This window comes from Mus caroli, unplaced genomic scaffold (assembly GCF_978045245.1).
Source record: "Mus caroli unplaced genomic scaffold, Mus_caroli_1 scaffold_1, whole genome shotgun sequence".
Classification (NCBI taxonomy): Eukaryota; Metazoa; Chordata; class Mammalia; order Rodentia; family Muridae; genus Mus; species Mus caroli.
The window spans coordinates 147,587,614-147,614,322 of record NW_028227256.1 but is presented as its reverse complement, the minus strand read 5'-3'; the positions used below and the strand labels follow the sequence as shown (position 1 = coordinate 147,614,322).

Here is a 26,709-nt window from a genome sequence, read left to right as displayed (position 1 = left end):
TTACCACACGTTGGAAGCAAACTAAGGTTACAGAGTGAGAACATGTCTCCAGCCAATAAACCAGTCAACAATGAAAACAAACACACAAGCCAAATGGATGGAGTGTTTTCTTGTACTGATAAGAGGTCTGTGACAAGGATTCACCAAGAATCCTTTACTCACTCGGTCAACTTGCACTTCGGGATAGGGAAGCAAGAGATAAATAAAAGATAAATGAAATAAAATTGCTAATAAAGAGATAGACCAAATGTTCAAACTAATTCTTCTATCATGTTTTATGTTCCAAATAGATTTTAGGAACTGGTTGAGTGAATATCACTTTTAGCTTCAGAAGCTATCATGTATATGTAAGAGGCATTTCACTATTAAATATTATTTTTATGACTTAAAAATGTCAAGATCTAGTTGTATATTTTAAAATCAATTTTATTAGTTTAATAAAACAAATGAAACAAACAAACAAAAAGAAGGGTAGTAGTGGTACATTCCTTTAATCACTGTATTTGGGAGGCAGAGGATGACAGATTTCTGAATTCAAAGACAGCCTGGTCATCAGAGTGAGCTCTAGGACTTCCAGTGTTATTCAGAGAAACCCTGTCTCAGAAAAACCCAATAATAATAATAATGATAATGATGATGATGATGATGATGATAATGATAATAATAATAATAATAAAAAGAAAAACCCAAAATAAACAAACAAAGAAAACAACAACAATAACAACAACGGGACAACCCTTCACATTTTTGAGGATGAGAGACTGAGTTAAGGTAGTGTTGATGATCTTAAAACGAACTACTCCACTGAAGGTGCTCGGCTTCCAGTATTGAGGAGAATAGATGGGATTACCCCTAAATCCTTTCAAGAAGAATGGTGTTTCAAGTTCTACCAAAGTGTCCCCAAAGATAGCATCTGGACAGGGCTTTTCCACCAGGAGGCCAGGATAGAGTTCAATGGTGTCAAGGCCAGTGAAGAGGGATTTCAACCCTGCAGCTATTTCCTTCTCTCCTGGAAGGTACCAAAAATAGAGATACAGGAACATCAAACTGGGAACAGCTGACAATTGTTCTGGCTGTTGAGCATAGGCTTTCCACTGCTCACTAGCTGGACCCCATTCCCACTCCTCTTTCTCAGTAAACTTGATCCTTTTCTATTCCCAGAAGAAGAAGAAGAAAAAGGAGGAGGAAGAAGAGGAAGAGGAAGTTAGGTTATTCCTTCACTAAATTCCCTCTCACCTTCTCTTTTCCCATTGAATCCTTGATTCTTTTAGGATCTTCAGACACCATTTCTCACCTGTAAGCTCTTTAAATGATGTATAAGGCTTCTGTTTGAGAGACTGGTATTTCATCTCTATGCTCTGGTCAGCTGGTTCTTGCTTTTCAGGAACAATGCTTACCCGGCCAGCAATCTGTCTGGTGAATGACTGAACAATCTGAGTGAGTCCCTGTTCCAGGAGGATGGAGTTGTAGAGAGACTGTTTGAAGCTGTACTCCTGGACTTTAGTGTTGAAAGTGTCAGGCAGCAGGGGTTGCCAGTGATAGAGTGTGTTGAATGCAGAGGCAGTGAGGTTCTGATAATGCAACTGTTGGTTGAAAAGGAGCTCTGGGTCAAACTTGAGTTTGAAGTCAGAACTGTTCAGGTGTTGCACGTAGTCTTCGATTGCTATCTTCATAGTTTTTCCTGTTACACAACAGAGAGAGTTTAGTTTCCTTACAACAAATGGTAGGGATGTTACCAGATCACATTCACTCTCCCTATTCATGAGATGGAGTCAAACAGAGCAAACCCAAGAAAGGAGTTATTTTTTCTTTTTTGGGGGGGCAGAAGGAGTGTCAGTCTAGGGGCGAGAGGTCTTACTCTTTATTTCTTTCTTGCTTACCTATGAGTCTCCGGGTTTGGAATAGTGGCTCATCCTCCCACATAGGATGCTCCTGTTTGAGAATGTCACACACTCTGTTGTGCTCCCAAAGCCAAATTGTAGCATCCATTATCACACCAGGCACCAGACCAAAGACTTCATGCCCCACAGCAAACTGCAGGTTCTTAGGGATCTGAGGAGGGTCTATCATCTCTACCTGAGTGTCTTTGACAGTGGGAGGATTCACCTCTCCACTGATGACCTAAATCATAACAGTAATAACAGTTAAAAAAAAGAAAGGAAAAGGCACAACGGTTTTTAAATGTAAGTCTAAATAGAAGGTAATCATCTTTAAACCATAAGGAAAATATCTGATATTTCAATTTTTCATCCTTGAAAATGCACAGATTATGTTGTCTTTCCAGAGTTTTACCATAAATGTGATTTAAGTCCACCTAAAATACTTAGTTAGGGAGATATTTCAATTTACTGATTTCTTCATATGATTTCTTATTCAATTTTGATGATTTAATTTTCCATAAAATTCAACAAGTTATTATTTAAAGATTTGTTTTATTTTTTTAAGATATAAACTTAGGTTTTTATTCTTGTACAATAAGAATTTTAAAACATTGAGTCATCTTACCAAATAACTAATTTTTTTTAAATTTCCATTCTTTACCAACTTTTATATGATGTAATTAGAGACTTCTCTCTTCTTTTTCTTTTTTTTTTATATTTTATTACGTATTTTCCTCAATTACATTTTCAATGCTATCCCAAAAGTCCCCCATACCCTCCCCCCTCTCCCCCATTTCCCTACCCACCCATTCCCATTTTTTTTTTTTATTTTTATGTGAAGGAGAATTTGCCTGACTGTATGCATGTATGTATGTATGTATGTATGTATGTATGTATGAATGAATGTATAGCATGTGCTTGCCTGGTACCCTAAAATGTCAGATAAGGAGGACACATGTCCTACAACTGACTGGAGTTATAGATGGTTGTGAACTATCATGTGGGTGTTAGGAACTTAAGTTGGGTCCTCTGTAAAAGCATCAAGTGTTTGTAAACACCAATCTAGCAAGCTCAACAAATGAGTCTTTATAGCCACAAAATTCTAAAATAATTTGTCAATCAAGCACCAAGTCTGTATAGTTCTTTATGTTGATTGATATTAGTATCATTTATTAAGTATTCCACAGGCTTCATTAGAACCATGATAGTTATTTTTATATTATTTAAAGTAGCAAAATCAGGGAATGTTTTTTAGTGAAGCCTGGGCTTCTACCTTAATAAGCAGTGCCTGGAAAATACAAAGTTCTAAGGTTCACTTTGCAATGTCACTAATGATGAATAATTAATTAATTAATTCACATAAGATAGAGCCTTTTCATAGACTAAACTTTTTAACTAAAAAGGTAAGGAAAATTAAATTAAAATATTTCTGTGTATGTCTGTTTATTATTACTAAACAAGCAAATGAAAATGGAACACCCATCATGGTTTTAGTAGACATGACATTTGAAAAAAAAATGGGAGCAATATCCTTGGGATGGCAAGATATCAGCATTCCCTAAAAATTTGCTATAAATCTGAGTTAAGCCTACTTACTCCATGGCCCAGTCCTCGGGTGATCCCCGGTCCTTGCTTCTGATCTGTCTTGAAAAACTGATGGGTGAAGTGCTGGGCAAAGAATGCAAACATCATATTTGAGCCTTGGGGGTCAGGCATGATCTCTCTCCGTAGAAGAACCTTTTCCAGCACTTCTTTTGAATCAGGAAGCTCCTTATTTCCTGGAACATGAAAACTCTGAAGTAAGTATCTATCCATTCACCTATTTGTTCAAGCAAACAGATGACTGTATAATACATGAGAGCATACATCACTTAGAACCATGGTCTCAAAGGGGATCACAACATCAATGAAACTGTTGTGTTTTGAGGCACAGTGTCAGGCTTGTACCTCAGGCTGGACTGAAACTCACTCTCTATGTGAGAATCGTCTTGAGTTATTGGTTATCCTTTGCCTTAGAGATTACAGGCAATACTATATCTTGCTAAGGCTATAAATTCAAGTGTTAAGATATTTGGGGGGGGGTGGTTATTGAATTTCTATCAATTTTGACTAATATGAATTCTATTTAGTATAACATACTAAGGCTAAGACATTATATCATATTCAGATTTACTTTCACGTAATAGATATGCATTTATATAAGCCTCTGTGGAAAACCACACTTAAAACAAAAGTATTTACAGTTTTACCTTAATGACAATCTAAGGTCACCCAACCTCACTGCAATCACTATGTCTGTATTTCTTTGCACTCACCCTTCACACCCTTTGGAGTTCTGCTGTCATCTGCTACTGGAGGAAGGACCCTGGTGTAGTAGGATAGGTTGGAGAAGGCTTCCCAGCTTTTGTAACCATAGTGCACATTGTAAGTTGGTGGACTGTCAATCAAATGTGATTTGGCTGAAATTTTACAGAGATTTATGGGACCTAATATGAAAAAAACAACAACAGGGGCATATCAATTATCAGAGTACAATGTAGCAAGTACAGAGATTGGATTTCCTTCAGACAAGGATACGGGTTTTACAGTGACTGAACTTTAAAGGGCACTGAAAATGCATCTTCAATAAAGCTTTAGCTTTACACAGGACATTCTGCTCCAGTAGTCTTGACTCTTCAGGTACCACCCACTCCTGTTTCATAGCTGATGATAGATACAGATGGGTATGGCCTTCACTTAGAACTATAGACAGTTATTTTCTCTTCTGACCCAAACACTAAGCAACTATTTGTTTCTAAGTGTGCTGTGATTTTAGGACCATTCTGCGGGCAATGGGTATTCAATGAATAGGGGAACAACACTTCCTACACAGGAATGAAGGACAGGGGTCATAATTATGATCCAGACTACAGGTTTACATGACAGTACAGGGGAACAAAAAACACAATAGAAAAGCTATACTTCAAGCCCTTTGAAAAGGTCAGGATAGTTCTTAGGGTTGGGTTTCTAGCACCTAGTTGTGTTGGAGGATGCTGGAAAACAAGGGAGGGTTGTACTTACATGTCAGCACATATTTCATGACTGAACTTCGCAGGAAGCGAATGTTGTTCACAATGTTCCAGACTCCCTTGAAGAGGCTCAGGATGTAGTGCACTGTGTTTGGGGTGGGCTTCATCAGTAACTCAATTCTTGTCAGAAATTCACCTGGAGAGAGACAAAGCAGGAGGAAGAACTGAGCAGTCCCCCTCTCCTCCATAGGACACAAATCTACAAAATGTTGATAACCATATACGGGTGGCTTCTTTCTAAAGGAAAATACCCCAGGAAAAACTCATGCGTAGTACAGTTTTCACCATAGAATTCAGTTTGGGCACAGTCACACTTATACTGATTTAATTTGATAATCATACATCCACTGTGGTTTTGACATGGGTTGGAAAAGCAAGGATAAGACATCCTGACTGTCACTCTTGGATGTCCTCATCTTAAGGATTTAATTGTGTCACCATTGGTCAAGTCTACAATGATAAGTTTGACAAACACACAGGTAGTTACAGAAAAAAATGTCTTTATTTCATTAAGTCTATTTCACTAATGGTTATAATGTAGAAATAGCAACTTTGTATTTTTAAGCAAGAAAAGCAGACTTAACTTCATAGCTCATTACCAACATTGTCAAAATAGCTTGGTTGTTCAGACTAGAATTGTTGAGTAGCCCTTTCAAAATTAAAGTGCATCGACCTAGTACATTTATCAAACTTTAGGATAAAGAAAATCAAAGTAAACCAGTCAAGTTTTAAACATTTTGAATATGTTTTTTTAAAATTCCTTCTGCATTTTTCTGTGGGCAGAAGACCTCTCACAGGCATTTAAAGCAACAAATCCTATTCAGTTGCCCACACATAAGCTTTTCACGAGTATTGAACAGATTCTGTCTCATCAAAATCCCTTACGACTATTAGTTTTTAGGAAATGAGAGTGGTTCTTTTCTCAGTTGAGTGGTAGCCCATAACCTGAAAGCAGGTCGCAGTTCCTTAGACCAAACAGTCCAGGCTCTTAGGGAATACACAGCTGGACCCACACTCCTAGAAAGCAGGTCTGAGCTTGAGCAGTCCAGGGGTGCCTCAGGCCACAGAGGTCCTCACTCACCAGCATGGCTGAGCCCCAGGGCAGCACAGTGCAGCACAGCTTGGAAGAGCATCTCAGAGGTGGCAGCAGCTGTGGCTGTGGTTGTGGTGGTGGCTGCAGAGCTGGAGGGTCACAGAGCTGAGTTCCTTGGTGAGCAGGGTCCTGAGGGTCCTGAAGCTCTTCACTTGCAGCTTGACAACTGGCTGCTCATGGGGAGGACCTTGCTTTTATGTCTGTAAAGCAGGGGCGGGGTTGGGAGCTTGACTCCTCCCCAGCTCCTCATCACAGTGGGGTGGAGCCGAGCTCCCCACCCCACCCCTGCTTTACAGACATAAAAGCAAGGTCCTCTCCTTTAGACCTCTCTGGTAAACCTAGGACTCTTCATCTGCCCTTCTTGCCTGCCATGCTGGGGATGTGGAGCAGGAGCGAAGACTTGGGACCTGAAAGATGGTGAACTATGCCTGGGCAGGGAGAAGCCGGGGGAGGCTCTGGTGGAGGTCCTTGGTGGTTCTGTCCTGCGGGTTGGTTTTAACCCAGGGTGTAGGAGTGAGGGACGGGTCTTGCAATCTGGTAGCTGGTTTCTTCTCAGATTTCCATCAGAATGGCTGGTGCTCACGCAGGAGTCTTGGGGCCCGCAGTTTTGTGAGGTGGAGCAGGTGATTGGAGATTTGAAGCCAAGAGGATCTCAACCTACACCCCAGCTCACTGGCATGGATCCAGGCGTGGAATGTGAGTGCCTAGTGCGACATTTTTGGTGAGCAGAGCTGGCACTGTGGGATGGGCCGAATGCTGGGTTGAAGCGCCCAATACTTTCTAGGGTCATCGGACCCTAGAAAGGGTGTTGGTTGGTGTGGACTTTGGTTGGTGTGGAAGGCAGGACTGTGGCCATGGGAGTCGGAGTCCTCTGAGGAGTGAGTGGCGGCTCGCCTGCTGAATTGGCTACCCCTGAGGAAGGATGGCGCTGGAGCATCCAGCCCATGCCTAGCCCTTGGCAGTGGTCTGAGCCTGACTGGAGCGGTCCCTAGTGCGCTTCTCTAGGGGTCCAGGCTGCGGGGTGTAGGCTTTGGTCGGCTCCCCCACCTCCACGCTCCTGGTTTCGCCCCTGCGGACAAGTGGGACAAGTGGGAGGACCGCTGGGGTGAGCCTTGAAGCCTAGGGAGCAGGACCAGGGGGAGCCGCCCCTGGTGCAGATCTTGGTGGTGGTAGCAGGTATTCAAGAAGAACTTTGAAGGTTGAGGTGGAAAGGGGTTTGACATGAACAGCAGTTGAATATGGGTCAGTCGGTCCAGAGATGGGTGAGGGTCATTCCTAAGGGACCAGCGATGGTCTCCATTGCCCTCGGATGATTGAGAGGGAGTCCAGTTCTGATCCCCAAATCTGGAGTGGCTGAGATGGGCGCCACGGGGTGTCCTGTGCAGTGGCACAGCCAATCAGAGAGATGCCTGCAGGGGGCTCCGGGGTAGGGTTCTCTTCTTTGTGAAGGGCAGGGAGCCCTGGAATGTGTTTGCTCCAAGAGAGGGGCCTTGCCTTGGAAAGCATCGCGGTTTCTGAGTCATCCATATCCGGTGAGCTCTTGCTGGCCCTGGAAAATCCCGGGGAGAGGGTGGGGATCTGGCACTGGGTTGTATGCATGTCCTCAGCAGGACTCCAGGGTGAACAACCTCTGGCATGTTGGAACAATGTAGGTGGGGGGAGGTTGGCAAGCTGGATCTGTTACTTCGGGATGGGGATTGACTGAAGGCTGGGTTGGTGGGGTTGGGGCAGAAGTGGGGCTAGGCAGGCTCACTAGCTGGACAAGGCGCCACTGCCCTCTACCACACCTGGGGAGACCCCATCCTTTCCTCCATGGCCAGCACTGCTCTTTTCCCTTGGGGCCAGTTGCTCCCCCATCCCAGTCATCGCCCCCTCCTTTCCATGTCTGTCCCTCTGTCTTGGCGGTGGTGGAGGGTGGGGATTGGCATGGTGCAGGCTAAGGGGAGGCAGGTCCAAACTTTTAAGGGCTGGAGCTGAAGGAAACACTGGGCCCCTCCAGTGGCGGGGGCAGGGAACTCAGGTGGGGGGAGGCAGCGGGGGCGGGGTGACTCTGGATGCTAGCCTGGCCCTTATCGTAAATTGAACTAGCTGCGGTGGGCTTGGTGGTGCCACCTGAGGGAGTGCGGTCCCCTAGGCTCTGAGTCAATGTTCCTCCACCTGGTCCCACCCCAGGCCTGCCACTGTCTTCTGAGCTGCCCTTCCCCTAGGCCAGCTCCTAGCAGAGGACTTAAAACTAACTAGTGGGGACCAGGGGGATCCAACTGATAATTAAAACAAGGCTGATAGAAGGCAAGGGGCACAAGCTGAGGTGAAGTGAAATCTGCCCAGTGCTCTGAATGTCAAAGTGAAGAAATGAAATGAAGAGCAGGTAAACTGCAGGAGTAACGATGACTCTCTTAAGGTAGCCAAATGCCTGGTGATCTAATTAGTGACTAGCAAAAATGGAGGAGCAAGATTCCCACTCTCCCTACCTACTATCCAGGGAAAGCACAGCCAAGGGAAAGGGCTTGGCAGAATCAGCTGGGAAAGAAGACCCTGTTGATCTTGACTCAAGTCTGGCAAGGTGAAGAGACATGAGAAGTGTAAAATAAGTGGGAGACCCCTGGTGCCCCCACTTCCCCATAAGGCTTCAAGGTATTTTTTTTTTGTTTTTTTTTGTTTTTTTACTGACCAGGTGAGTCTTGGGGAAGGGGGAAGAAGCAAGCCCAAAGGGTCTCTCACTTCTGGGACTAAACACAGATCCTTGCTTGTGTACAGGCAGGCCCTACCCACTCAGCGGACATCCAGGTAGGGAGTTTGAGTGGGGTAGTACACCTGTCAAAAGATAAAGCAGGGCAAGGTCAGGGAGGACAGAAACTTCCCCTGCAGCAGAAGGGCAAAAGCTCCCTTGATCTTGATTTTCAGTAGGAATACAGACCAGGAAAGCTGGGCCTCAGGATCCTTCTGACCTTTTGGGTTTTAAGCAGGAGGTGTCAGAAAAGTTACCACAGGGATAACTGGCTTGTGGAGGCCAAGCTTTCATAGGGACATAGCTATTTGATCCTTCCATGTCCACTCTTCCTATCATTGTGAAGCAGATTCACCAAGCCTTGGATTGTTCACCCACTATTGGGAACTGGAGCTGGGTTGAGACCTTCTTGAGACGGGGTTCCCAGACTGCCCTTTGAGAATCAAATGGGAGGCTAGAACCAAAGTCTTTTCCATAAAGCAGGGAGACTGACTACACACTGACCCCTTTGGGCTGCCTGGCTGCCTTCCTTCCCAAGGCATGAATCATCCCAGCACATGGGCCTCCCTGTGGGAAGCCACAAACGCCATTACAAGATGGCGCTGGTTTCAGTAAGCCACGCCCATGAATATGGGTAAACAACCAATGTGCGCATGTATCATAGAGTTTTTTGCCTAGTCACTGCCTGGCCAGAGGCACATTAATGAGGTACTGGTAGCATAACCAATCAGGTAGGGACACGTCACTCCTATATAGGCCTATATAAGCAGCGCCATTTCTGGGTCTCCTGGTCTTTCACCTACACAGTTCATGCTCTCCCAATAAACGTTCCTGTTGTGGAGTCTTACTTGCTGGCATGGATCATCCCAGCACCTCCCTCTCTCCCTCTCTCCCTCCCTTCCTCCCTTTTGACACATTTTCACTCTTCCACCATACACTCAATAAAATGAAAGAATAAAAAGGAAGTCTACCTTGTAATCTATAAGATACTGGTTTATTACTAATAAAAACTAACTTCTTATATATAAGTTCAAAAGCAGAGATTTATTCTCATCTATAGAGAAGCTAGGGAAGGATGGAGAGGTGGACTCCTGGACAAGAGAGGAGTAGAGATGAGCTTCAGAGATAGATCCATGGGTAAGAAGGAGTATTTTCTCCACAATGGTGAGAGAGTGAGTACCCATAGACAGTGCTGGCTGTGGTCATTCCTGCCTGCGATTTCAGTGTTGTGAGGATCTGAGACAGGAGGATTACTGAGAATTATTAGTCTTCAATCTAGTTCTAGTGACAGTGGTTACTTAGTCTCAAAGGAACATGGAGAATGATACAGCAGATTGGTACACCTCTGACCCTGTGGACAAGTAGGAGGGCCTCTGTGTTAAGCCTTGAAGCTTAGGGCTCAGGCCCTTGTGGAGCCACCTCAGGTGCAGATCTTGGTGTTGGTAGCAGGTATTCAGGAGAGAACTTTGAAGGTTGAGGTGGAGAGGGGATCCATGTAAACAGCAGTTGAACATGGGTCAGTTGGTCCCTAGAGATAGGCAAGTGCCATTCTGAAAGGCAGGGTGATGGTCTCTGTTGTCCTTGGCCTTGTAATTGCAGTGAGGCTTGGGTGTGTATCTAGAAAAGTTGAACTTACATTATCCTTTATGTAAAAACTGCAAGTAGTTTTGTCTTTAGTCTCGTTATCCACAGAGAGAGGCTTATTAAAGTGCAGTTCTATTATGTCAAAGTAAATCTGAATTTGATATAATGTCTTAACCTTAGTCTGTTATGCTAAATAGAATTGGTATTAGTTAAAACTGATAAAAATTTCAAGAAGTGCGCCATCCCCATATCTTAACACTTGGATTGATAGGTTTCGCAAGATATAGTATTGCCTGTAATCTCTAAGGCAAAAGTTGACCAATAACTCAAGACCATTCTCACATAGAGAGTAAGTTTCAGTCCAGCCTGGGGTACAAGCATGACACTTTACCTCAAAACACAACAGTGTTGATGTTGTGATCCTCTTTGAGACAGTGCTTCTAAGTGATGGATGCTCTCATGTATTATACAGTCATCTGTTTGCTTGAACAAATAGGTGAATGGATAGATACTTACTTCAGAGTTTTCATGTTCCAGGAAATAAGGAGCTTCCTGATTCAAAAGAAGTGCTGGAAAAGGTTCTTCTATGGAGAGAGTTCATCCCTGACCCTCAAGGCTCAAATATGATGTTTGCATTCTTTGCCCAGCACTTCACCCATCAGTTTTTCAAGACAGATAAGAAGCCAGGACCAGGGATCACCTGAGGACTGGGCCATGGAGTAAGTAGGCTTAACTCAGATTTATAGCAAATCCTTAGGGAATGCTGACATCTTCCCATCCTAAGCATATTGTATCCGCCCCCCCCTTTTGTATTCAAATGTCATCTCTACTAAAACCATGATGGGTGTTCCATTTTCATTTGCTGATTTAGTAAAAGTGAACAGAAATGGAGAAATATTTTAATGTAATTTTCCTTACATATTTCATTTAAGAGTTTGGTCTATGAGAAGACTATGTCTTCTGTAAATAAATAAATAAATAAATAAATAAATAAATAAATAAATAGTTAGTCCACAGTGGCATTGGGAAGGAAACATTAGAACTTTGTACTTGCCAGGCACTAACTCTGGTATTGAGGTAGAGACTCAGCCTTCACCCACAACCCCCCCCCACCCAACACACACACACACAAATCCCCTGACTGTGCCGTTTGAACAATATAAAATAACTATCATGGTTATAATGAAGCATGTGGCATATTTAATATAGGATAATAATATCATTCAACATAAAGACACAGGCTTGTAGCTCTGGTAGATAAATTATTTAATATTTTTGTGGCTATGAAAAAGTCCTTTGTTGAGCTTGCTAGATTGGTGTTTAAGAACACTTGTTGCTTTTGCAGAGGACCAGTTTAAATTCCTAAAAACCACAGGATAGTTCACAACCATCTATAACTCAAGTCAGTTCTAGGAAATTTGATGTCTTCTTCTGAATTCTTCTGTGATTTAGATCATCGGTGGAGAGGTGTATCCTCTCAGAGTCAGAGACACTCAGGTCGATACTCAGTTTGCTGTGGGCCCAGAAGTCTTTGGTCTGGTGCCTGGTCTGCTGATGTATGCTACCATCTGGTTTTGGGAGCACAAGAGAGTGTGTGACATACTCAAACAGGAGCATCTTGAGTGGGAGGATGAGCGACTATTCCAAACCAGCAGACTCATACTCATAGGTGAGCAAGAGAGAAATAAAGAGCAAGACCACCTCCCCCAAACTCCCCTCAAAAAGAAAAACTCATTTCTTGAATTTGCTATGTTTTGACTCCTCCTTGTGAATAGGGAGAATGAAGGTGATCTGGTAGCATACCTACCATTTGTTGTAAGGAAACTACACTCTCTGTGTTATGCAACAGGAGAGACTAGTAAGATAGTGATCAAAGACTACTTGCAACACCTGACCAGTTACCACTTCAAACTCTTGTTTGACCCAGAGCTCCTTTTCAACCTACAGTTGCATTATCACAACTGCATTGCCTCTGAATTCAACACACTCTATCACTGGCACCCCTTGCTGCCCCACAACTTCAACATTGAAGATCTGGAGAATAACAATAGTACAAATAGTTTTTGTACAACTCCATCCTCCTCAAACAGGGACTCCCTCAGTTTGTTGAGTCATTCACCAGACAGAATGCTGGCCAGGTAAGCATTGTTCCTGAAACGCAAGAACCAGCGGGTCAGTAGCTTTAGATTTTTGATATAGAGGCAGTTTTTTCTTTAGTAATAAACAGTCTGGTGTTCTACTGGTTCTTGAAACATGACACATGGAAGATATTTGAAAGACTATAGTGTTCATCTAAAATTATCCAGTAAATAATGACACCTGTCTATCTTAAAACCAATATGTTCAAAAGCTTTCATTTATCTTATAGATTTCACAAGTAAATATTCATACTTGTCTGTCAGCTTTATTTTTATAATCATAGAAGGTCCTTTCTTTACAGACTAGAAGGGATGAGATCAAGACATAGGACCCCAGAAATATGCCTAAGAATCTCATTTTATTATTCACTTGTCTTAGGTTCCTGGGGGAAGAAATCTTCTAATTACCCTAAAAGCAGTGGCAAAGTCCTCCATTGACCAGACCATAGAGGTGAAATACCAGTCTCTCACTGAGTACTGCAAACATTTTTCCCTGACGCCTTACACAGCATTTGAAGAACTTCCAGGTGAGAAATGGTTTCTGAAGATTCTAAAGGGATCAAGAATTAAATGGGAAAAGAGGTGAGAGGGAATTTAGTGAAGTTATAAACTATCTCCCTAGTCTTTCTCCTCCTTTGTTTCTTCTTCTCCTGGAAATAGAAAAGGACCAAGTTTATTGAGAAAGAGGGATGGGAATTGGGGTCAGCTAGTGAGCAGGAGAAAGCCTATGCTCAACAGCCAGGACAATTGTCACCCATTCCCAGTTTGATGATCCTTTATCTCTATCTTTGGTACCTTCCAGGAGAGAAGGAAATGGCTGCAGAGTTGAAAGCCCTCTCCAGTGGCTTTGATGTCATGGAACTGTATCCCAACCTGGTGGTGGAAAAGCCTCACCAACATGCTATCTTTAGGGAGACCATGGTAGAACCTGGATTACAATTCCCCTTGAGAGGCCTTATGGGTAATTCCATCTGTTCTCTTCAATACTGGAAAACGAGCACCTTTGGAGGAAAAGTGGGTTTTAAGATTATCAACACTGACTCAATTCATTCTCTCCTCTACAAACCTGTGAAGGGTGTTCCTTCAGTTCTTTCTATTTTGGGGGGTGGGGGTGGGGGTCGGGGTCGGGGCTTAATTTTTTGTTTTTGTTTTGTTTTGTTTTATTTTGTTTTTTCAGGTCAGGAATTTTCTGTATATCCCTGGATGTCCCAGAACTCACTCTGTAGATGAGACTGGCCTGACACTCAGAAATCTGCCTGCTTCTGCTTCCCAGGTGCTAGGATTAAAGGCGTGAACCACCATTGACCATCTTTTTGTTTGTTTGTTTTGTTTGGTTAAACTAACTAAAATTTATTTTAAAATATACAACTCAATATTGACATTTTAAGTCATCAAAATAATTTAAAATAGTTACATGCCTCTTACATATACCTGATAAATCCTGAAGCTAAAAGAAATAAGGATTCAACCCATTTTTAAAAATTTTTTGGAATGTTAAACATGATAGAAGTAGAAAGAAAATCTCTTATGAAGTCCTCTATGGAAGCAAATTGTGACAGGTTCCTTATTAAATGGAAATTGTTCCATCCCGAAGGGAGAATATGCAGTGTAACTGTGGCTTCATAGAATATATTGGGTAGTGTTTCTTCTGTTTGTATTTTGTGGAATGTTTTGAAGACTATTGGCATGAGGCCTTCTTTAATGGTCTGATTGAACTCTGCATTAAACCCATCTGGTCCTGGCCTTGGTTTTGGTTGGGAGACCTTTAGTGACTGCTTCTATTTCTTTAGGGGTTATGAGACTGTTTAGATGGTTTATCTGTTCCTGATTTAACTTTGATATTTGGTATCTGTCTCAAAAATTGTCCATTTCATCCAGATTTTCTAGTTTTGATGAATATAGGCCTTTTGAAGTAGAATCTGATGATTTTTTGAATTTACTTAGCTTGTGTTGTATATCTCCCCTTTCATTTCTGATTTCATTAATTTGGATACTGTCTCTTTAGTATTTTATTTTATTCATTGTTCCTTTTTAAAACATGTATGGATCTTTGCCTACATATGTGTGAGTACAACTGTGTTCTTGGTATCCTTGGAAGAGTAAATTAGAAAGTCAGATCACCTGGAGCGAAGTTACAGATGGTGGTGAGCCTGCTAACGCCTTCTGGGAATAGAACACACATCCTTGAAAGAGCAGCAAGCCCTATTAACCATCTTTCCAGCCCTCCTCTCTTCTTTTTGGTAACAGCAATAACATTTTGGAAGAAATAATAGTGTTCTTTGTAATTCGTATTATACTTGTTTATTAATAATAAAAAACTAACTTCTTATATAAGAGTTCAAAAGAAGAGGTTTCTTCTCCTCTATAGGGAAGCTAAAGAAAGATGTAGAGGTGGACAAGGGATGAGAAGAGATGAGCTATAGAGATTGACTGGTGGATAAGAAAGTATTTTCTCCCCAATGGTAAATGCATAAAATGCTGTGTGTGGTCATTCCTGCCTGTGATTTCAGTGTTGTATGGATCTGAGATAGGAGGAGTGTTGGAGCCCAAAGCCCCTGGCATCTCAATCTCCATCTTGTACCTGGGCCATCATCTATTAACTAACACTCCTTTGTTTCTTCTACTATCTTGCTTCTGTTCCTATAACTCCCTTGGGTCACTTTATAGTAGGGGCAATGGGAAGATTTTACTATAGGGGGATTTCCAGACATTTTACAATGGGGACGTTTCTTGGACATCAGTGTATTACCAAGTGATAACACCGGTTTCGCCTGTGCACCTAAGCAAATGCTGTCTGGGGTTTCAGCTTTCTAAGCCCTCCATTTCCCAAGAGTAAATGAGACTGGAACAGAATTGTTTGTCATGTCTTCTTCCTTCGAGTCTCTTGACCCCAAATTTGTCCTTGTCGCCCCCTTCCCTCAAATCCTCTGCTGTTTAAGTCCTGCAGGTTGGGGCAGAGGACCACTGAGACTTAGTATTCAATCTAGTTCCAGTGTCAGTGGTGACTCAGTCTCAAAGGAACGTGGTGGAGAATGGTACAGCAGAACCTGCCCATGGGTACACACACATGAGCATACACCACACACATGAACACTGTAGACAAAACTCACTCACATGCACACACAGAAAATTTAATCCCACTACACTTTAATAAGTCCTATAAACAAAGGCTATAGAACTAGTTGGCATTAGGAATATATTAGTTTGATTAGAAATAAAGTTGACCAAGGCAGGTGCAATGGTTCATCTGGCAAATGTGCTTGTCCATAAACCTGACGACTTAAGGTTGATACTTAGGACCCACAAGGTAGAAGGAGAAAACTTACTTCTACAAACTGTCCTCTGACCTCCATGTATGCACTGTGGCACATATACATATGATAAACAAATGTAATAAAGTAAGGTGACCTATGATTACTATTTATTGACATAATTAAGAGTAACAGTATTTTATCATTACTATTGTACTAAATCTTATCTTTTAAGACTATTTTTACAAACTATCATTTCACTTCAAAAGAGCTTGCTATCACTCATCCAAGTTTTGTAAACAGAGAACTGAGGTATGCACATCTCCATAAAAACTTTAGGAAAATTACATGCTGTCCTTTGATAAAGGCTCATTGGAGTGGGCATAGCTGACTATCGACAACTTTGAATGAATTTGCTTAGTTAGCTTTGCCCTCAGAAAACTGCCACACCTAGATATTTCACTAGGATGGTATTCATTTTGGATTGTTCTAAAAAGCTGCTCTGAATCAGAAGTAAGCAAATAAGGCAAAAACAAGAGTTTTGTTAACAATGGATGAGTCACAATTCTCGCTAGACTTGGCTACTCCCTATTTTCCACCCTTTGCATTGTGTGTGTGTGTGTGTGTGTGTGTGTGTGTGTGTGTGTGTGTGTTTTAATCTGGAAATGTTTAACTTCTGGAACAATTCATAAACAATTCGATTAAGTTATGTTGGTAAATATTGTCCCTACTCTGTTATTCTTTGTCAGATACTGCATAAGAAACACTGGCAATCACACTAAGATAAATTCAAGAACTATTTCAAAACTTGAGGATGAACACAAAATGGTAGATTTGCTAGTGCACATCTTGAAAGCATCTTTCTCAAGCTCTGTGCAATCAGGATGATAGGAGGAGGCAGGATCTAAGCTCATTCCTTAAATTCACCTGAATTTAACCAGGATAGATCACAATTATCTTACCCAGTACTAGGCCAAATGGTTATTGGTTAACTGTCATCCTCCCTGAGCAGTGTTCCACCCTCCTGCTGTTGTTAACCACATTGCCCTGGCCTTCTCTGCATGTATGTCACCCAATTTCATTTGTGAAAATGAGGAGCAGTGATACACCTAGGGGTCAGTCTTTGAATGATTTCTCCTTTCTTTAACTCTCAATCTGTCATTTTGCATCCAGTTTCCTGATCTTCTATCTGAACCATATGTTGAGAATTATTTATTCAACCTCCAAATTCTGTTTCTAGCACAAAGTTTCCCATATATCCAGAACTATCAATTAAAGTCATACTTAAATTCCATTATTCAAGAACCACTAGACACTGTGCAGCATATTCATAAGTAACTTATGCCCTGGCTTCATGGTTCATCATATAAACCTAGCATTTGCGAGACAGAAGTAGGACAAGCATGAGTTGAAGGACATCCATGCCTATAAACGTCAGTCTCAGCAATATATTGAGACTCTGTCTAAATTCCCCCATCCCCATAAACATAAAGTTCATATATTGAATGGTAACATCTGACTTCTATGTACTTTTCTTTTCAATGTCTGTTCACATGGTAACTCCATATTTCAGGTTACTTAGAATGAAAAAAAAATTGATGTAACATTTGATCCCTTCTCATCACCACTTGTCCCATAATCAGTTCATTAATAAAGTTTATACTCATCTTTTGCAATGTAGCTGAACTGCAGTTATTATCGACATTACCAGTACCCAGGGACACTTGTTTTCTTTTCTTTTCTTTTCTTTTCTTTTCTTTTCTTTTCTTTTCTTTTCTTTTCTTTTCTTTTCTTTTCTTTTCTTTTCTTTTCTTTTCTCTTCTCTTCTCTTCTCTTCTTTCCTTTTCTTTTGATTTCTTTGTTCTTTTCCTCTTCCCTCTTTCTTACTTATTTCTCCTCCTCCTTCAACTCTTCCTTCTTGAGACACAGTCTTACTGTGTACCCCTGACTGGTATGGAATACCCTGTAGACCAGACTTGCATCATTCACAGAGATCCTCATTCACTTCCTGACCCTGGGATAAAAGGTTAGTTCCACTACACACGAGGAGAATTACTTTTATAATTCGTCTGTATTATTCTAATGGATTTTGTTTGTTTGTTTTTTTGAGACAGGGTTTGTCTGTATAGCCCTGGCTGTCCTGAAACTCACTCTGCAAACCAAGCTGGCCTCTTACTCAGAAATCAGCCTGTCTCTGCCTAGGAAGTGCTGGGATTAAAGGCATGCACCACCACCGCCTGGCTCTAGTAACTTCTTAATTTGCCTGCTCACTTCTTTGCTTCTCTCTGATTTTTCCTGACTGATTACATACTTGGAGTCATTACTGTGTCCAATTGCTATGGCTTCCCACTTCATTAAGAGAAAAGACAAAGGGCTTATGATATGGCCCCATCTTGTCCCTCAACCGAAGTTCTTACCTCCTTCTCTACTTTGTGCACACTGCTTTAGCTAGTATGGACTCTAGGATGCTCCTGAAACTTGAGAAGACCCAGCTATTGATTTGGTTCTATGTGGGTGAAGTAGATAAGAAAGTAGGTTCACACCTAATTTTGTAACTTGAGCAAATGGTGGAATGAGCACAGATGATCTGCTCTGCATTCAATAGGGAAAGAGCTAATGAGAACAGTTATAAAAACATTGAACTCAGTAGTCGTTGAAATATCTATGCAACAATCAGTTTAGATGTGGTTTTGGAGGCCAGAAGGACATCTCTGTTGTACATTTACATGGTTGAGCCATCATTGTTTAGTAACAAAGCTATGAAACTGGAGATACGGAGAACTTCATTTCAGCATAGCATGGCTATGAATTCCTTGTAAATCAAGCAATAGACAACACTCTTCATCTGTGGTCTCTGTTTTCAGGACTTCAACCAACCACAGATGACAATCTTGGAAAGTCAGGACTTGAACATCAGTCTCCGGAGTCATGTTGTAAATCACTGTCCAACTGTCTCTCCTTTTCACTAGTAAGATGGGTCTGAGTTTTAGACATCAGTTCTTCGTATACCTCACTCAAAGGCCAAGAGCAGCCCTCAAACAGTGAATTACTTGGGTTATAATTCTCTCCTAAATGAATCTTGGGAATTAGTCTTTGTTATTAAGGGATGAATAAGTATGATTGCATGACTACCTAGTCCTGTTATGCTCTTTTTTTATTTTAACACAGAAGTGCTTTCACTGGTAGAAGGAAGAGTGATAGCTTCCTTTGAATATAGTGTCAATTAGTATTTGAAAAGAAAAAGTCTGTTGGTTTTTAAGACTGACTGTGGTTAAGTTATGCTAGTTAATGAAAACTAAGTATATACATCTCTTTGATTTTAAAAGACAGCCTTTTGCCATGAATCCCAGGCTAGCCTCACACTTATTCTGTAGACCAGGCTTGCTTGTAACTAACTCATGGCCATCCTGCTGCCTTACCTCCTTCATGCTCCCTTTAGAGGTATAAGCAACTTCACTCAACTGCGGTGATGTTGCTTCTTTGGACATCTCAAACAACAGTTCTTCAAAATGAAGAGATAACATAAAACATACCCTCCTATTATGTTGATAAACATGACATTTTTTTGGTGTAGGCAGTAAAAACAAACCCTGAGGGATGTCTGGTTATAGTTCCTGGAACATTGCTATACTTAGGCTAGTCCAAGTGCTTTCAAGAGAAGCAGACAGAGGGACAACAGGAAGATTCTGTGCAGTGTCATGGGTTGGAAAAGAAAGCAGAAGATAAATGAAGCTGTGTACAGAATACTCTTTTGTTAGATGAAAAACTGACTGTGTATATCTAACTATGGATATCTAACTATGGATAGGATAGGTGGGAAATTGGAGAAGGAAGCAAGCTTCCTGTAACAGAACAGAGGCAGGAACTCAAGAACACTGAAAATGTCAGGTAGTCATTTCTTCCATTAGTATAAGAGGAAAATATATAAGTAAGGAAACATAAATGCGTTATGAGTTTGGGTTGGTTCTTGTCTACTGAATATATGATAGGCAAGCAAAAGAAGCCAAGGTAGCAGGGCATCCCCACATTTGTTCCAAAAGGTCAATATCCTGAAAGTTTATAATACTAATAAATATTGTGGATATGGTGGACATGACAGTGTACACCATAATCCCAGCAATGGAGAACATTAGCAGACCTAGAATTCCAAGCCCGCTGAATGATAGTAGCACACGCCCTTCCCGTAAATACCCAAAGTCCTTGAAATGCTGATTCTATGAATGTAGAAGCATCTCAGATCTCTCTGACTTTTCTTTTTAATCACAGAATGATTCCATAGAAACACTCATTTAATACTTAATATAAAGGTAAGCTTGTTAGCCAGGCACGGGGCATATATCTGAGACCCCAACATTTATGACACTAATGCAGGAAGATGGATAACCCAGAAGTTTGAGGTCAGCTTTGTCTAGGTAGTGAATTACAGGCCAGTGCTACAGAGTAAGATCCTGTCTCAAACAAAACAGGCAAGGAAACCAAGTCAAAAGGAAATAATTTTTATAACTAAATGTGTTTCTTTTAAATAGTTTACCTTTCCTCGAATTCTCTCAAGCCTAGGATTTCCTTCCCCCCCCCCCTCCTACACACAGTAATGTAATTTTCCTAAACATTTTATGGAAATGTGCATAGCTCAGTTCTCTACATCTGCAAAACTTGGATGAGTGAGTGCAAGATCTTTTAAAGTGAAATGATTTGTAAAAATAGTTGTATGATAACATTGAGTAAATTAGTAATTATAAAATACTGTTACTGATAATTAATGAATAGTATTCATAGGTTACTTTTATTAAATTTTATTTATCATATATATGTTTAATATATAATTTACATATCATATATATAATTAATATATAATTTAATTATCATATATATAATGAATATCACTCATCCATTCTTGGGAGTCACACACATACACATATACACATATGTATGGTTGCATATGTGCTACACAAATGGAGGTCAGAGAACTGTTTGCAGGTGTAAGTTCTCTTCTTCTACATCATGTGTCCTGACTATCAAATTTAGTTCATCTGGTTTGGTGGCAAGTGAATAATCTCACCTTCCTGGGTTACTTTAATTTTGATCAAAGTAATATATTACTAATGCCAACTAGCTCTATAGACTTTGTTTATAGGACTTATTGAAGTGTAGTGAGATTAAATTTTCTGTGCGTGTGTGCATGTGAGTGGGTTTTGTCTACAGTGTTCATGTGTATGGTGTATGCTCATGTCTGTGTACCCATGCGAGTGTTCTGCTATATAATTCTCTACCATGTTCCTTTGAGACAGAGTCACCACCTACTGTGGAAATGAATTGATGACTAAGTCTCAGTGATCCTCCTGTCTCAGATCCTCACAACACTGAAATCACAGGCATGAATGAACACACCCAGCATTATTCACCAGTACTCACAATCTCACCATTGTGGAGAAAATCTTACCCATCGATGTATCTCTGTAGCTCATCTCTATTCATCTCTTGTTCAGTGGTCCACCTCTACATACTTCCTTAGCTTCTCTATAGATGAGAGTAAATCTCTGGTTTTGAACTTATGTATCAGAAACTGTTTTTTATTAGTAATAAGCTAGTGTCATACAGATTACAAGACAGGCTTTCCTTTTTATTTTTCCTTTCATTTTATTGAGTGTATTGGTGGATAGTGAAAATGTGTCAAAAGGGAGGGATGGAAAAGAGGACAGAGGAAGGGAGGGAGAAAGGAAGGAAGGGAAGGAGGGAGGGAGGGAGGGAGGGAGGGAGGCCCATGTGCTGGGATGATTCATGCCTTGGGAAGGAAGGCAGCCAGGCAGCCCAAAGGGGTCAGTGTGTAGTCAGTCTCCCTGCTTTATGGAAAAGACTTTGCTTCTGGCCCCATTTGATTCTCAAAGGGCAGTCTGGGAACCCTGTCTCAAGAAGGTCTCAACCCAGCTCCAGTTCCAATAGTGGGTGAACAATCCAAGGCTTGGTGAATTCTGCTTCACAATGATAGGAAGAGTGGACATGGAAGGATCAAATAGCTATGTCCCTATGAAAGCTTGGCCTCCACAAGCCAGTTATCCCTGTGGTAACTTTTCTGACACCTCCTGCCTAAAACCCAAAAGGTCAGAAGGATCCTGAGGCCCAGCTTTCCTGGTCTGTATTCCTACTGAAAATCAAGATCAAGGGAGCTTTTGCCCTTCTGCTGCAGGGGAAGTTTCTGTCTTCTCTGCTAGGAGCTGGCCTAGGGGAGTGGTCACCTGGAAAACCGTGGCTGGCGGTGTGTGAGTAGGGTGGGGGTAGTTAACACCAACGCCAGGCTCCCCGGACGCCCCCTCACTTGGGAGACGGCGGGAGGGGGAAAGAACACCCCCCCACCAGCGCCCCGCTGCTCAGTCAGGGGAGGGGAGGCCGGGGCCCTTGGCAGCACCAGCCTGGCTCCCGGGGAGCGACCGCCAAGCACGCCACAGCTGGCGCGATCCACTGGAAGTGCGGGACTCTCGTACAGAGTTGCCAGTGCGGCAGCTCCTGGAGTGTCCACCGCCACCACTACCGCCCCCCCCACCCCCACCCGGGCTACTGGTTCCTCTATCTCCGGACCGCAGCGGGTTGGACCCGCCGCTCCGGAGCCCCCGCCGCGCTCACCCCCATCCCCGCCGCAAGGAGAAGGAACGGACAAATGCGAAAAGTGGACGCGACTACGCGGGGGACAACAGGGCCCTGAAGAGAAAGGGGAGGGCTGACCCTGGAGGAAAGGAGGGTTTTTCCATGGGTGTGGGAGGGGACGGCGGAGCACGCCCAGCCCTGCTTCAGTCCCCAGCTAGATCGACACAGCCCTCAGAACCAATCCCCATCCCGAAGCTAAGATTCCGGCTTGCCGACCTCCCCAACCTACATTGTTCCAATATGTCAGAGGCTCTTCACCCTGGAGTCCTGCTGCAGACCTGGGTAAGGCCAGGCGCGAGATCCACACCCTCTCCCCAGAATTTTCAAGTGCCAGCAAGAGCTCACCTGTAAGGCCTGAACAGCAACCCTTTCCAAGGCAAGGCCCCTCTCTAGGGGCCAATCCAGTCCAGGGCGCCCTACCCTTCACAAAGAAAAGATAACTCTACCCTGGCGCCCCCCCCCCCCCCGGACTCTCCGGGATGGCCTGCTGTCTGTCCCTTCGGAATGGCACTCGCCCATCTCTCAGGACAGACTGACCCATGTTCAACTGCTGTTCACATGGAACCCCTCTCCACCTCGGCCTTCAAAGTTCTGGTTTGAATACCTGCTACCACCACCAAAATCTGGAACTGCAGTGGCTCCACCTGGGCCAGCGCCCTAGACTTCAAGGCTCACTGCAGGGGCCTCCCACTCTTCTCAGCACAGCTTCTGGCGGCCCTGACTCTGCGGGGGGCGAAATCTGATGCGCAGAGGTGGGGGAGCCGACCGGAGCCGACACCCAGCACTCCGAACCCCGAGAGATGCGCACCCTGGGCCACTCCGACTGCCAGTGATGGCCGGGCATGGGCCCCGAAGCTCCAGCACCATCCATCCCCAGGGCTAGCCAATTAAGCATGTGAGCCTCATGGCCACGGTCCTGCCATCCACGCCAACCAACACCATTTCTCGGTCAGATGAATGTAGATATAGCTCGCCTCAACCCAGCGCTCGGCACGTCCCTTAACGCCAGCTCTGCTCGCCAAAAGTGGCCCATGATGCACTCGCACTCCACGCCCGTCTGCACGTCAGCGAGCCGGGCCTCCCACCCATGCAAAGTCTGAGAATAGGTTGATATCAACGTCTTCGCCCCAAGACCTCCAATCACCCGCTCCACCGGACAAAACTGTGGGCCCCCAGTCTAGTGTGAAAGCGCCAGCCATCCTTAGGGAAACCTCAGAGGGAACCAGCCACCAGATGGCTCGCCCCTCGCCCCTACAGCCAGGTCGGACGACCAACCTGCAAGCCAGGACCGCCATGAACCTCCACCAGAGCCTTCCCTGGCTTTGCCCTGCTCAGGCATAGTTCACCATCTTTCAGGTCCCAAAGCATGCACTCATGCTCCACCTCCCCGGTGCGGCAGGCGAGAAGGGCCAGTGGCAAGCCCTCGGTTTACCTGAGATCCCATCTTGGGCCCTGGGACAGGGCCCCTCATCTTCATTGTGCCACCACGGACCTAGGACAGGCCTCCGACCCGCCCACGCCCCAGAACCCTTGGTCTGTGCCCCAAGACTGGCCAGGCAGGCAGCCTATATCACTGACCCCGTGAGCTTGGTCTCAACCCCACCCTTTGAACAGCCCAACACAGGCGACCAACATCTTCCCCTCCCGCCCAGAGGACTCAAAGAAGCCAGGGGGGCCCAGACTTTCTTTTAAAGCCATTTTCAAGCCCAGCAAAAGTATTACCTAGGAAAAATAAATCGCCAAACAAGGCTCTTTTTTCCTGGTTACCTCATGTATGTCCAGACAATATGAATTGAATAGATAAGGAATTAACGAATACAGGCTCATTCGATATGCAAAATAAAACTCTATAGATGTTATTATTTCTTCTCAACTGTGATTGCTGTTACCAAAAAGAAGTGAGAAGAAAAACTTACGTATAGTACAGTTTTCACCGCAGAATCCAGTCCAGGTACAGTCACACTTACACTGGTCAAATCCTATGCTCATATATTCCCCGCGGTTTTGACATGGATTGGAACAGCAAGGATTTGCTACATTAAAAAAATAAGATATCCTCTCAGTTACTCTTGGTTGTCCTCATCTTAACTTAAGGATTTAATTCTGTCACTATAGGTCAACTTTAAAATAAGTTTGACAAATACACAGGTAGACCCAGAAAAAAAAAAAGGTCTTTATTTTAATTTAGGCTGTCTCATCAAATGATTGTAATGTGAAAATAGCAAGCAACTTTGTATTCTTAAGCAAGAAACACAGAGGACCTAACTTCATAGTTCGCATTACCAACGTTAATGCTCAAAATAACTTGGACACACGGACTAGAATTATTAAGTATCCCTTTAAATATTAAAATGGATCGACATTTGTCAAAATTTAGTGTAAAGAAAATCAAATTAAAACAGTCAAGTTTTAACATTTTGAATATACTTTTAAATATGTATTCTGGATTTTTCTGTGGGTAGAAGAGCTCCAACAGGTATTCAAAGCAACCACTATTGTTCAGTTGCCCACACACATGCTTTTCACAAGTATCGATCAGATTGTCTAACCATAATGACAACCTGTAAGCCTATTGGTTTTTAGCAAATGAGAAACCTGAAAGTGGGTTGCAGTTCCTCAGGACTTAAGCAGTCCAGGATCTTTGCCAATACACAGCCAGTCCCACACTGCTAGAAAGGGGGTCTGAGTGCTCACTTTGGCAGCACATATACTAAAATTGGAATGATACAGAGAAGATTAGCAGGGCCCCTGCGAAAGAATGACAGGCAAATTCCTGAAGTGTTCCATAATTTTTTTTTTTTTTTTTAAAGAAAGAGTTCTGAGTCTAAGGAGTCCAAGGGAGCCTCGGGGCTCAACTCAGCTGCCTGGCTGAGTGCCAGGGCGGCACAGAGCAGCACAGCTCTAAAGAGCATCTCAGAGGTGGCAGCTGTGGTGGCAGAGGAGCTGGCAGGACTCAGTGCTGAGTTCCTTCCTGAGCAGAATCCAGATTGACTCCTGAAGCTCTTAGCTTGCAGTTTGACAACTGGCTGCTAATGGGGAGAACCTTGCTTTAAGTATGTAAAGCTGACTCAACTGACTTTCTTTCTTTCTTTCTTTCTTTCTTTTCTTTTCTTTTTTTTTTTTTTTTTTTTTTTTGGTGGCTGTGTTTTTCAGCCTCCGCTTTCCTCATCCCCACCAACTTTTCCCGGAAGCTTCAATGAGTTGCTCAAGAACCGCTGAGGTAGACTTTTACCCAGGCAAATGAGAGATGAATCAATCCCAGAAGCTGCCCTTGGCTGCCCTAGGTAATGGTGCCAAGAGAGCTGTACCTCCCTCTCCAGGCGCCCTATGGTTCACTGTGTTTGTGCCCAGTCTGGCTATCTTTGGGGTTTCTGGTTTCCTCCCAGTCCAGCATCCAGTGGGGGCCTAGAAGCTCAAGAGTGTCACAGCTTCCCCTTCCAGGATCTGAGGTCCTAACTAAGGAAATCCCCTTCCCTCACTCCACTGGGGCACAGTCTGTAGTGCTCCCTGCTCAGAGCACACACACAGCTACCGGTTTATTTAATTTCTTCTATTTTTAATGAAATGAGTGTCCTCTGTCAGGGTCCACATCTGTACTGGTGGAATTAGGTTGAAGTCTTTCATGGAACTGCCCTCCGGGTTCTGCAGTTCCAGGAGCCCCGGGCACTCGCCTTTCCCAGGGACAGATGCTAAGTGTCCACAGCATTGCTTTAAGGTATTTTCCCCCTGCTGTTGCATAGCTTTATCATTTTGATCAGCAACTCTTTTGGCGGGACGTTTTCAAATGTACCTTTTAAAAACTTTTTCTGTCCATGTTTACATGAAGGTATGTTATGGCAACAGATCAAAAGGTAATAGCTATTTTTCCATAACTAGCCTTATTCTCGCTAACCTTTAAAAAATTCACTTCATTTAGAAACAGTGTTTGATAAAAAAATATTTGCCTAGAGAGGTGATGTTTTTGATAGTGTTGAATATCTTCCTACTGTGTTTGTGTTGGCCGTGGAGGGGGTGTGAGGATGGAGTAGCGAAAAGGAGCAAAATAAGAAAAGTAGGATAGCGTAGTGGTCAAGCTTGTTTCTCCTGGGCGCACTCTTCCGAGGATATTTTGGCTGCCTCCGGAGCTGCAGGGTCTTGGGCCGCCAGAAGGTGGGTGACGTTCGGATCTTCTTCTTTTTGTGGCTGTGGACACCTTTCAGCACTGCTTTCTTAGCTTTCAAGGCCTTCGCTTTGGCTTCGGCTTTGGGAGGGGTAGGAGCTTCCTTCTTCGCTTTCAGCGCATCAAATTCCCACTGACCACTGAGTCAGCCATGAAGAAAATAGAGGAC

The 26,709-nt window shown here is 43.1% G+C and overlaps 1 protein-coding gene, 1 non-coding gene and 2 pseudogenes across 2 annotated transcripts; 3 read left to right on the top strand and 1 right to left on the bottom strand.

Moving 5' to 3' along the window:
- Window positions 1–25,293, bottom strand: LOC110288092 (prostaglandin G/H synthase 2-like). Its single transcript, XM_021154540.2, has 10 exons — window positions 25,248–25,293; window positions 24,298–24,420; window positions 4,941–5,084; window positions 4,196–4,339; window positions 3,477–3,658; window positions 2,217–2,314; window positions 1,881–2,113; window positions 1,295–1,681; window positions 729–1,009; window positions 1–21 (listed from the first exon to the last, which is right to left on the bottom strand). The coding sequence occupies exons 1-10, from the start codon at window positions 25,291–25,293 to the stop codon at window positions 1–3; spliced, it is 1,659 nt and encodes a 552-aa protein (XP_021010199.2).
- On the top strand, window positions 7,681–9,216 carry LOC147006153 (28S ribosomal RNA; annotated as a pseudogene).
- Window positions 9,366–22,732, top strand: LOC110288093 (prostaglandin G/H synthase 2-like; annotated as a pseudogene).
- LOC115030293 (U6 spliceosomal RNA) lies at window positions 25,068–25,174 on the top strand. Its single transcript, XR_003835880.1, has one exon. It is a non-coding gene; the product is annotated as a U6 spliceosomal RNA (small nuclear RNA).
- Window positions 25,294–26,709: the final 1,416 nt, after the last annotated feature.

Coding starts and splice junctions, on each gene's coding strand:
- LOC110288092 (XM_021154540.2), bottom strand. CDS start 25,293: ATGCTCTTTAGAGCTGTGCTGCTCTGTGCCGCCCTGGCACTCAGCC. Junction 1,682..1,880: donor CCAAACCCGGAGACTCATAG/GTAAGCAAGAAA, acceptor GTTGTGTAACAG/GAAAAACTATGAAGATAGCA. Junction 1,010..1,294: donor ATCATTTAAAGAGCTTACAG/GTGAGAAATGGT, acceptor GGTACCTTCCAG/GAGAGAAGGAAATAGCTGCA.